This window comes from Microcaecilia unicolor, chromosome 4, assembly GCF_901765095.1.
Source record: "Microcaecilia unicolor chromosome 4, aMicUni1.1, whole genome shotgun sequence".
In the NCBI taxonomy this organism is placed as follows: domain Eukaryota; kingdom Metazoa; phylum Chordata; class Amphibia; order Gymnophiona; family Siphonopidae; genus Microcaecilia; species Microcaecilia unicolor.
In genome coordinates, this window is record NC_044034.1 from 51,055,218 (window position 1) to 51,067,950 (window position 12,733).

The 12,733-nt window shown below is 40.2% G+C and overlaps 1 protein-coding gene across 2 annotated transcripts in view; it reads left to right on the forward strand.

The window, feature by feature from the left end:
• Positions 1 to 967, forward strand: part of ARHGAP42 (Rho GTPase activating protein 42) — a 425,019-nt gene extending 424,052 nt beyond the window's left edge. For both annotated transcript variants that reach the window (XM_030200225.1, XM_030200226.1), the window contains 2 exons: positions 140 to 219; positions 404 to 967. In XM_030200225.1, the coding sequence (XP_030056085.1) occupies positions 140 to 219; positions 404 to 492 (169 nt within the window). In that variant the 3' untranslated portion in view covers positions 493 to 967. The remainder of the gene's footprint in view (positions 1 to 139; positions 220 to 403) is intronic.
• Positions 968 to 12,733: the final 11,766 nt, after the last annotated feature.

Consider the following 12,733-nt stretch of genomic DNA (forward strand, 5'->3'; position numbering starts at 1 on the left):
ACTGTATCTGCTCCATGCCTAACTTAGGCGTAGGCATTTACAAGTGTTAGGCGGCATATATTTTAAGTAATTGAGTACTAATTCCATCTCTGCTTTTTTTCTATTCCCTCATATCATGCTTTTATCTTGATTCTTTTAGCCATGCCAAAGCCATGTATTCCTGTAAAGCTGGACACAGCCATGAGCTTTCCTTCCCCCAAGGAGCAGTATTCATGAACGGTAAGCTGAATACAACATTTCCCATTCACAAAAAAATTATAAAGATTTGCTGTAATGAGGACTGCAGTGTCATTTCTTTCTCTGTTAGCTAGTACTCTGTCATCTTATCTTATATGTTCTAATTAGTATAATGCATTCACTTTTATTATGTACGTTGATTCTAACATCTTAATATTTTGTACAGTGTACCCTTCTGTGGAACCAGGCTGGCTGAAAGCAACTTATGAAGGCAAAACAGGATTAGTTCCAGAAAATTATGTTGTCTTCCTCTAATAACATTTATTGGACAGCTGTATCTTCATGGTATCCATGGAAACAAATATTAAGCCCTGATTTTATCTGACACAGATATGGGGATCAGCCGGTTAATTGACAGTGGTAGATTTCCATTGACTTCTGCAATTACGGACTATGCACCTCTGTATAACCAAAATTTCTTAGTGACCTACAGGATATGGTATTTTATGTTTTATAGTTACCAATGTCAATACTGATGTTTAATTTGCTTTTCAAAGCTGAACCATGTTTGTTCAACATTATCAATATAAATTTATTCAGAGAATACATCTCGTGTACACCAACAGGACCATACGTTGCTGCCTGTGTACAAGATGTACGATAGTCTTATGGTACGTTCAAAAGGCATTGGAGTAATGAAGACGGTACTCTGGGACTCTCACTCTGATTTTAAGCATCAGATTTTTTGTAACAAGTTATTTTTAATATATTATTTTAAAAACAAATGTTTCAGAAATGATTCTAAAACGGGCAACACAGTCGGTCAGAGACGGTGTTGTAATAACTGCCCAGACCTCTTGTCAAGTGCCTTATTTAACCCCACTTGTGTGAGTAAACTTCAGGCAAATGCCATCTGTGAAGGATCTCTTTGCTTTTATATGTAGGAGTTATTAATTTTAAAACAAATATATATTTTAATATTTAAGTTATATTTTTCTGGTTGTCATCTGACTTTTATGAAATGGCGTATTAGGTTTCTGTTTTCCCGTGTTTATTTTTCAAAGAAGACGCAGCGTAACAGAATGTTGTACTTCTTGTTATAATAACTTGCAGAATCGAGTGAGCATGAATATAAACAGAATGCTCAAAGTCATACAAGATGCTGAGAAAGACCACATGAATTGGAAATGAATTTCCCTTTGAAACATTAATCAAAGGGGCCCTTTTACTAAGACGCATGAGTGTCTATGCGCACCCAACGCGCACCAAAATGGAGTTACCACGCGGCTACTATGTGGCTCTTGCGGTAATTTCATTTTTGGCGTGCATCCAATACACACGGCTGAAAAATAATTTTTATTATCAGACGCGCGCCAAGTGGCATTTGGCGCTTGTAGGTCATTACTGCCCGGTTACCACCTGAGACGTTACAGCTAGGTCAATGGCTGACGGTAAGGTCGCCGACCGAAAATGGACGCGTGGCAATTTTGATTTTGCCGCACGTCCATTTTCGGCAAAAATTTTAAAAAAGACCTTTTTTACAGGCACGCTGAAAAATGGATTGGCGCGCACCCAAAACCCGCGCCTACACTACCGCAAGCCATTTTTCAGCGCACCTTAGTAAAAGAACCCCTTAATGTTGTCGGGGTGTATCATCCTGAATTAGTGTATGTACAGTACATACAATTCAAACACATTTAGGGGTCCTTTTAGTAAGCTGCAGCAAACGGGGGCCTGCGCTGGCATCAGCATGTGTTTTTGACGTGCGCCGAGACCCCCTTTTACCACAGTGGATAACAGGCTGGGTTTAAAAAAAAAAAAGAAATGGCCAAGCGGCAAGTGAAGCACTTGCCGTGCGGCCATTTCAGGGAGGGAGCACTTAACGCCACCCATTGAGGTGGCGGTAAGGGCTCCCACGTGAACCCAGCGGTAACTGGGCAGCGCCGTAAATGGCATTCGCTGGGGGTGGGAGCTACCACCGAGCTGTTGTGGTACTTCCAGTTCAGCGAATAGTAAGCCTGCATTGGGCTTACTGCCACTTAGTAAAAAAAAACAAAACAAAAACCCTAAATTACCCAGTGTGACATAACTTTAAAATTAAATCCTCCAAAATATGTGACTTAGATTAATTTCTTATGTTTGTTTCCTTCTAGCCAAGTACAAATTTAAATTCATTCTGCCCTAGTTCACTGATTAAATCCATTGGTTGATCAATGCTATTAAAATTTAGGACTTGAGTTTTCATCCGGCTGCCTAGGAGGGCATTTTCATTGTTATAAGTAAAATACTAGATGACTGCAGACCAATTTGGTCCATTGGTTCTGCTCGGTAGTACATTTCTTGTTTTCTTGGGTTCTCTTCTATTCTGGGTAGATGAACATAGAAGTTCCCATTCGTAATCCAACACTCAGACCCTGCCACTCATCATGTCTCACCAACAAGCTTTGTGATCATCTAAACTACCAGCAAAACTGGCAAGACCGTTGCCCTAAAATCTTGCCCTGTATATCTCTCTTTTGCTAAAGGACACCTGCCTACCACCAACCTGCCAGTATCAGTGCACTGAGGAATTCAAGAGGTGAATTCCAAAACCTGTTAAGTATGAAAAGCTGTTCTCTAGACAAATGCAATTTTATTTTCAAGAATTCTATCACTGAATGTCGTATGACCCAATTATTATTTAAATGCTTTATTAATTGAACTGGAAGCCACATTGAACTTGAATCTGCTCGGGATAATGTGGGATATAAATGTCAAATAAATAAAATATTCCTTTCAAATACGTACCTTTTTGTGCAAATTTCATATATCCTACGTCTATTAAAAAATTAGTATACTTCCATTATGAACTCGTTCTTGAAAAAAAAAAAATGTACCTAACTGGTTTTGGAGCTCACCTCTTCTATTGCAACCTGCTGTGGCCTGTGGTAGCTCATGCTTCCTTATCACTTCTTCCCTTCCTTCGTATGTGAGGGTGTGAAGAGGAGATGGCTTATAATGTTGCATCCTTCAAGCCTCTAGCACAGTCCCCCAGAATGTTTGAATTCTGTCTTGGCTTCAGTTGCCACTACCTCTGTCAGAAGGCTATTCCTGACATGTATCACCTTCTCTGTATAGAAATATTTTCCCAAGTTTACATTGTACCTTTTTCATTCACATTGATATAACGCTACTTAGTCAGGTGACATGAACATATTAACACTTTCCACCATTCCAGTGGATTCCTTGACTCAACGTTTGTTTAATATACAGATGTTGTACATTTTTTGGAAGCGAGAGGACTAATGTATAGTACATATTGCAGTCAACTGTGAATTTAGTACCGTGGGAAAGGATATAGATATATCTATTTCTGTTGATTAATGTTGCATAGTTATGAAGGATATTCATTAATACTGTTCACTTGCTAACAGAGATTTGTCCATTGCACGACATACTTGAAATGTCTATTATGAGTTTGTTTGCAGAATTATTTTGTCCTTTATGTAGTGCATGACCCTGGAAGCTGTCCAGTGTACCCCGCCCCAAAGGACTTTCAATCTAAGTGGTACCTGAAGCAATAGGAGAAAATTACCTGCCCCAAAATATGGCAGGTTTATTGAAGAATCAAGGTCACATGTTCTCCCTTTCTCACACATAAGCAACGTCTGTAGTCTGTTTTCCCATGGTCCATGTTGCTGATGATAAATTATACTCCTATATGGTTCGAAGGATGATCTCTAGAAGTTATGTTTGGATGCAAGAAGAAGAAATGCATGTCAGTGTTGCACGTTAGATGTGGCATTTTATGATATCCCCTTTTTTAATCCTCAGCAGCTTCAAGGGGTAGTGGGCTGTTGTCAAAATTTGTATGTCCTGTATTACATAATATGTACCCATTCTAAATTGAGGCATGTTAATATTATTTGTATACTTTGAAATCTAATCTGTAAAGCCAATAAAAAAAATAATATTTTGTTTTGTCACATTTAACCTATACAGATGTAGCACTAAAAGTCAAATAACCACTATTTGGCAAAGACCAACTGTATAAAACTTGACACTTGTGTAGCATATTTGTCATTAAAACATGTATGTACATACCGTAAATGTTATATGTACAAATTTTTTTATATGGATTGTGTCACTTCAAACATATAGAGGTTGATTCGCTACAGCGACATTAAGTTCAGTGGAGACGACTGCCTAACCAGGAACACATGCCATTGATGGCGCGGGTTACCACACGTTCGTAAATTAGCACCATAATATCTCAAAGAAAACTGAGGGGGGGGGGGTCTTTTACTAAGACACGCTCACGTTTTTAGCACACACTAAAATTGGGTGTGTGCTAAATGTTAGAGACGCCCATAGGAATGCATAGGTGTCTCTAACGTTTAGCGCGTGCCTATTTTAGCGCGCACTAAAACCATGAGTGTGTCTTAATAAAAGACCCCCTTAGTGTTTTTAAACAGTGCAGAGTTTAAAATTGTGTATGGAATTACAGTTTAACAGTTTTGGGAGCCCTTTTATTAAGCAGCAGTATGCACTAATGCCTGCGTACTGCACGCTGAAAGGCACTACCGCAGGACGCACTCAGTCATCCCTCAGTAGTTCTGGGATTGATGTGCACCAATTCCACGCTAAAAAACATAAAATATTTTGTAGCATGGGGGGAGGTGTTTGGGGGCAGAGAGTAAGCGTGCCCTGCGCTAATCGGCAAATCTCCATGCACTGCTGATTAGCGTGAGTTTAGCACACAAGCCCTATCGCCTAGTAAATAGGTGGCAGTAAGGGCTCATGTGCTAATTAGGAAATTAGTGCATGGCCATTAAGGGGAAAATTGAAATTGCAGCCATTTTACTGCCACACTAAAGTGGCCTCAGCATGTGGGAAACCCATGTGCTAAAAATAGTGCAGTCCACTTTTTAGCTCACTTTAGTTAAAGGGCCCCTTAGTGTTAAAATATTGCCTTGTTGCTACCATTATGAGTACTAGAAAACTAATTTGACATATTGGGCTAGATTCTATATATGGTGCCTAAAAAAAAATCCGCACAGTAAAAAAAATAGTCCTAAGCATATTCTCTAAAGTATGCCTACATTTTATAGAATAGGCTTAAAGTTCCACGCAGTTTATAGAATACGACGAGCAGCTCTCCATGTGACCATAGTTAGTTGCATCTTTTTAGGCCATATTTTACTTGGTGTAAATCTCGGTGCCTAAATTAGGCACAGAGCGGGTGTACTCTCTGTAGCCAGCTAAGAGTCTTTCTTTTCATACTTGTGAAATTTTTTTCCTCACTATGCCTCGCAGAATCATTCCAACTGAGAAAAATAGCATTTGGTCTTCTGGGGACTTTGAAGGTCTTTACAAACCCTTTATCTGTATTTCCTGTAACTCTGGTTGATTTTGAAGCATGTTCTGGATTGTGCTGAAATATCTCACCTATTTTAAGCTTAGTTTTCTCCACATCCCTATCTAGCTGGGCCGTCCCTCACCCTTTTTTCTCCCACATGCACCTAACAATTTGACAGAAGCATCATTTGTTTTGGATGTGAACATCATAGCAGCTTTGTTTGCATATAAATATTTTCAGCCATTTTCTCAACTAGGGCTTCAGCCAAGATTTCAGTTGTTTTACCAGCAAAACCTGTACAACATTTGCAGCAGCTTGAAATCACTGCCTTATTGCTGGGAAGTACATTGCTAACCTACTGTAGGCTGTGAAATGGTCCAGATCTTGCAGAAACGTTCTCGAATCGAACTTTGCACAGCAGGATGGCATCGATTTTTCCTATTTTTCTATGAAGAATAGCTCAAGCTCTTTCAAGTTGGCTGAGGATCATCTGTGGACTGCAGTCTTCAGTCTTGCCACAGCTATTCTGATGCATTCTGGGGTTCAACTGGGCCACTTAAGGACTTTCACTTTTCTCTTGTTATGTTACGCCAATGTTGCTTTTCCTTTATGTTCGGGATCATTGTCCTGCCAAAAGTGGATTTTCTCCTCAGACCTTGAACAGGTTTTCCCTCCAGGATCTGCCTGTATTTTTGCACAATACATCCATGCAGACAACCCTTTGATCTTCACAAGCCACCTACTGCTGCAAGCCATCCTCATAATATAATGCTGCAACCATTATACTTTACTGGAAGGATGGTGCTAGCAGAATGATGTGTTTTATTTGTTTTATGCCACGCACTGCTTAGAATTGAGACCAAAAAAATTCCAATTTGGTTTCATCAGACAAAATAATTCTTCTCTTCCGTGTGTATAATGTATCTTACATGGTTCTTTGCAAACAATGGGCTCCTTTTACTAAACAGCGGTAAGCCCAGCGTGGTCTTATCACTCGCTATACAGGAAGTACCGCTGGGCTACCGCAGCAGTCCGGTGGTACTGCCCACCCCTAGCGCACCATCATTTCCAACGCTACAAATATGTATTTATTTTTGTAGCACTGGAGTGTACCCAGCAGTAATCACTGCCTGGATACTGCCGGGTTAACGTGGGAGCCCTTACCGTCACCTCAATGGGTGGCGGTAAAGGCTCCCCCCCCCCCCCCCCGAAATGGCCACGCGGAAAGTGCTTGCTGTACTGCCATTTCCTTTAGGAAAGCGAGACTTCCCTTTTACCAGCTGCGGTAAAAGGGGGCCTCAGCGTGCGTGCAAAACATGCAGCGACGCCAGTGCCTGCCCCCTTTTGCAGCAGCTTTGTATAAGGGGCCCACTATGCAGAACATCAAGGGGTGAATTCTATAAATGCCGTTGAAAGATCAGCGCTGAAAAATATAGCGCTTAGAGCTATTCTATAAACGGTGCTCAAAGTTAGGTGCTGTTTATAGAATAAACTTTAGCACTGGAACCCACGACTACTTTTAGGTGCAAACATTTACACCAACTGAACCCTGGTATAAATCCTTACACCTAAATTAGGCACGGATCCCCCTTATTCTATAACACACACAAATTGTAGAATGCCCCTTATCTGCCCATGACCCTCCCATAGCCATGCACCCTTTTGGTCCATGCATAAATTTACATGCACAGAATTAATGCCAATTAGCACCAATAATTGGGCACAATTATTGATGCCAATTGGCTTCTTATTCAATTAAATTGCACACAAATGTGGTTTCCTTCTTTTGCCCTTCTTTTCCCAGTCTTCACCAGAGACATCAGTAATTTTAAACTAATCTTATACGTCACAGTGACCTTCCTCAGCAGTTTCACAAACTTAGAATGGCAGCCTAATCAATGGAGTCTCTTGGTAGTGTCAAAATGTTTCCACTTTACCATGATAGACCTGTTAGAGCTCCAGAGGTTATTGAAAAACACTACAAAAATTATAACCTTTTCTTTATATTTTTGAATGATTTTGTCTCTGAGTTCTTTTGCTAATTCCATGTCTGTGCTGTGAAGCATGTTCAAAATCATTGCTTTAAATTCACTTTATACAACAGAAACAGTTTGAATTTTTTTTCCTCCAGGAATATTCAGATCAGCTCATTTGGACTTTTGTGGGTTCTATGTAACTACTTACGGGCCTTGCTAATGCAGTTTTTTGGAACTGGAGCTAATTTGGGTTTGCTGCGGGTATCGTGTATGAAGAGACAGACCATCAAGACTTTGTTTTCTTAATTACTTTTTGAATGTTGTCGAATATGCAGAGTATGTTGTGTAGATCAGTGAAACACAATGATATCATTTTGAGTTGTGTTTTTGGACAGAAGAATGTGCAAATGTACAGGGCTGTGATGACTTCAAAGTGCTGGAGCAAGTAAGTCCCCCCCCCCCCCCCCCCCCAAAAAAAAAAGAATCCTGCAAGGATGCAGAATTTGGATTTTCCCACTTCATATTAAGATATTTACAGTGCCAGCCCTTGAAAGCCGTTGGCAAACTATCCTCATACTGTAGAGTTTCATGGCAAGCCACCAGCATTCTCAGTTTTTAACAATAACATTGCAGCTTCCTGCAGAAGCCTGTGGGTTACCACGAGTTTCATGGTGATTTGATTAATTTGTGTGTTTCGTGTTGACTGACAACGATGCCTAGTGCAAACGGACCCAAGAAAATTTGAAAGCTCTCTTTAAAAAATGTAAATATCTATTTAAAGCTGTTTATTTTTCTCGTGCCTTTCCTTCTTCCAGTCAGTGTTAATGCTTTGTGCCTGACCCTTTATCAAGGATATCACAGGACAGAGTCCTTGTTTCAAGAGGCCAGTCTGTTCCCACCCTTCTGTCCTCCCCTTGTTTCCCTGCCTCTTTTTTTTAAGAATTGTACTCCTTTCCTTATGGCTTTCACCCTGTCACTGTACTAGTCTTATATTTGTTGTGGGTAGTTCTTTGGTGAATGTTTTATTATTTAATCCCCCCCCCCCCTTATGCTGTCTGCTTAGATTGTAATTATATTTGCGGTATATCAAATAAAATGAACCTGAACCACTCTGATCAAATCAGTGTCTGCCTTTCCTACCCCCTCTCCCTACATTCATTTTTGCATTCTGTGTTCTATATCTGACAAACTCTATTCATAGTGAAAAATCTCCAAATTTTCAGCAGGATTTATTATTACAAACTAGTTATGATATGGCAACATTCACTCCTTTACGACGAACTGTATAATATGCTGCGATATATTTATGAGCACATATATTGTTGGTCCATTTGGCAAGGCTTAGATTTTCTTAGCAGGCTCTGACTATTTGCTCCTTTTCATCTCGTTGATTGTATTTGACATGCTAGGAAATGAAAGACCCATTGTACCACTGCAGGTTTTGTTTGGCACAAAAGCAAAGTACTCCCGAAGTAGGCTAGATGGTACAAAAAGCAAAGAAGCCATGCTCTTCAGGTTTTAATAGCCCTGCCTTTTAGTCCTACAATGTAGGCACAGAGTGTGGTGAAGTAGGTAGTTCAGCAAGGAATGTACATCTGAGAAGAATTTTCAGCTGACATTCAACAGAAATGTATCCAACTCCAAAATGTTTGGCCAACTTGGGTGCTTATTCTGTAAATGCCAACTCATCTTTTAATTTACACCAGGATGCACTCAGCTAGTCTGGTTTTCAAGATATCCTCAATGAATATGCATGAGACAGATTTACATACAATGGAGGCAGTGCATGCAAATTTATCTCATGCATATTCATTATGGGAATCTTAAAAACCTAGCTGGTTAGGTGTGTTTCAAGGACTGGGTTGAAAACCTCTGATTTACATATAGGGCTAGATTTGCATTAATGTGTGTTATTTACCATTGGTCTCATTATTTAAAACAGGACCTATTTACTAATGTGGTGGTGCATTTTAGTAAATCTAGCCCATTTTATAATTTTGTACATCTCATTGGCAAATGATACCTAAACTGGTAATAACGTTTATAATCTACCCCTCATTTCACTCTATGCTGTTTCAGTGGGTTTTAAGTAAAACAACACAACTAAATACATGGAATACTAGGAGCCAATAACCAATGCAACTTTGTGATTTCAAATCAATAGTCCAAGTTTACCATTCTGAGTAGTAGGAGAAGTAGTGAGGCGACAAGAAAACCAGGAGTTGATGAATACACAAGAAGCTTTTAATACACTGAAAGTCCAAATGTTATGTGACGTTATAACACAGCTTCTTACCCATCATATATGGTAACAGTTCAAGACGGGTTACAAAATGAACAAAACCAAAAACAACCATTCTGGGATTTACAATGAATCATTACAATATTAAATATCCATTAAATCAAGACTCCAAACATGGAAACAGAAATGTGTTCAAATTCTTTCTAAACAGTGTGTAGTATGAATAGCATCGCAAAACTAAGGGAAGTGAATTTCATAATGAAGCCGTCTGGTAATGAAGTGACGTGAAAAAGTGTCTAATTGACTTTAAAACAGTAGTGCTGGGAAACTGTAAGCAGAATTCATTACGGGCCCTTTTACTAAGCCGCGTAGGCACCTACATGCATCCAACGTGTGCCAGATGTGGAGTTGCTGCCCAGTTACTGCATGGCCCTTGTAGTAATTTCAGTTTTGGCGTGTGTCCGCTATACACGTCTGAAAAATATTTTTTTATTTTCTGACGCACAGCAGCTATGCACATCAAGTGGAATTTGGCGCGCATAGACCATTAACACCCGGTTACCGTGTGAGACTTTACCACTAGGTTATTAACACCCGGTTACCATGTGAGACTTTACCACTGGGTCAATGGCTTGCGGTAAGGTCTCAGACCCAAAGTGGACGCGTGGCAATTTTCATGTGCAGCACATCCATTTTTGGCAAAAATACAAAAAAGGCATTTTGTGTAGGTACCCTAAAAAATAATTCTGCGCACATCCGAAACACGCGTCTACACTACCACAGGCCATTTTTCAGCTCACCTTGGTAAAAGGACCCTTACATGTCTGAAATCTATGAGGGAGGTTTACTAAATCCAACATATACAGAGGAGCTACTTCTGACAAGAACTTTAAGATCATTGTACACGCTTTGAAACAAATTAATTCTTTAATAGGTAGCCAATGTATTTTCAAATAGTATTCCTTCACTGAATCATAGCACTTTAAGCCATAGATCAAGTACCATATTCTGCATGACTTGCACTTGTGGTCTAATAATTTCATGGATTAATGCCAAATTGGAATACTACTACTACTACTACTACTTAGCATTTCTATAGCGCTGCTAGGGTTACGCAGCGCTGTACAATTTTAAACAAGGGGAAGGACAGTCTCTGCTCAAGAGAGCTTACAATCTAAAGGGAATAATCAAATCTGGTCAATATATGTGCCTGTAAGAGCAGTCTGAATGTATCTGTTTCAAAATACCTCTTAACAGATCTGGGTTTTCTCAGGATGATAAGGTTTTTCTCAGAATCATTGAGACATTAGTTTGTATTGTTATATTATCCAGTTTGACCCCTAAAATTATAAACTGAAGGTCTAGTGTAAACTCATTCCCCTCAATTACAAGCTTAGATATAAATCTTTCATCTTGATCTGAGCCTACCTAGAGAAAGTTAAACAAAGTTTTTTTTTCTATGTTCAGTTTTAGGTGATGGTTGGAAATCCAAGAATCAAGTAAGGAAATACAATGTATACTAGAGAGTGTTTCCATCCAAGATGCGGAACATGACAGGAAAACTAATATCATCTGCATAGATGTAATGCAAAAATTGAAATTTATCTAATAATGTACCCAATGATCTCATTAGTAAATTAAACAATATTGGAGAGTGTGATGATTCCTGAGGGACCCCACTTATTGCCCTCCATTTTACAGATAGGACATTGTTCTTTCTAACCATATAGCATCTTGTCATCAGAAAACCCTGTAACCAAGGAAAGGCTCTGTTGACGAAAGAGGCAACGTGTCGTTCCACGAGATTTGAGCTTCACGATTTTTGAGGTCTTTTTTGAGACCAAAAACATTGGATATTCCTGTGTTAGACTTCTCTGTGTATTACGCAGGACAGACAATCTTTCAAACAGCATTTTTTTACTGTCAAAGACTCCTGAGGCAGGCCTGTGGCCGAAACACAGTACTGTGTCGAGTCTACAATAAAGTTTACTCTTTGAATATCATTTCAGTCTCTACGTCCTGAAGTCATTGGTCCACTTCCCACTTTGTTTTTCTGAGCCCTCCAAAACTCACCAGAAACCCACTGTAGCCACATATAGGTGCCTCCTTCACCCATAAGGGCTATGGTATTGGTGTACAGTTGGGGGTAGTGGGTTTTGCTGGCTCAATAGACAAGATAAGGGCACAATGGTGAGATGTGTACCTGAGTGCAATTTATGAAGTCCATTGCAGTGCTGTCAGGCTTTCAGGGCAGAAACTAGGTTCGTGAGCCCTTGGGCCACTGCCGTGGAGCAGCAGTTGCAGGCAAAACCACCCCACACCAGAGACAAGGCAGAACTCTGACAGAAACAGCAAGACTTCACCTGCGCTTGACCGCCCTTCCTCAGGAGTTGAGCCCCTGGGTGCAGGCGGCCGGCAGCACTTACCGGACAGGGCAGGCACTGGATACCAACTAGGATCAGAGGAGAAAGGAATATACATGGGCAGCAAGGCAGGAGACTGGGCTAGGACTCACAGACAGACAATACCACACAAAGCAGGAAATGGACAAGCTAAAAGACAGGAACTGAAAGCTGCCACGCAGCCACTGAAACAGGGTACAAATACAGACAGACAAGAGACAGGACTGAAAGCTGCAGAGCAGCCACTAAAACAGGGTACAAATACTGACAGACAAGAGACAGGACTGAAAGCTGTAGAGGGACATAGACAAACAGAAACTAGACAAGGAATACAGACCAGAAACAAGACTAGGGAAATAAGCAAATAAACCTAAGCTAAACTATACACAGACTAACTAGAATCAGACAAGAAACCAGACTAGGCAGAAGTGCAACAAAGCACCAACAAACCAGAGACCTTAAATGATGCAAAGGCAAGCTCAGAAGGTTTCCAGGTGGTTAATAAACCCATCAGCAGCTGAACTCAGCTGCAGGAATCATGAGGCAGCTATGGGTGAGGTTAGCTGCCAAACTTCAAACCAAGTCTGGAGGGCTGGAA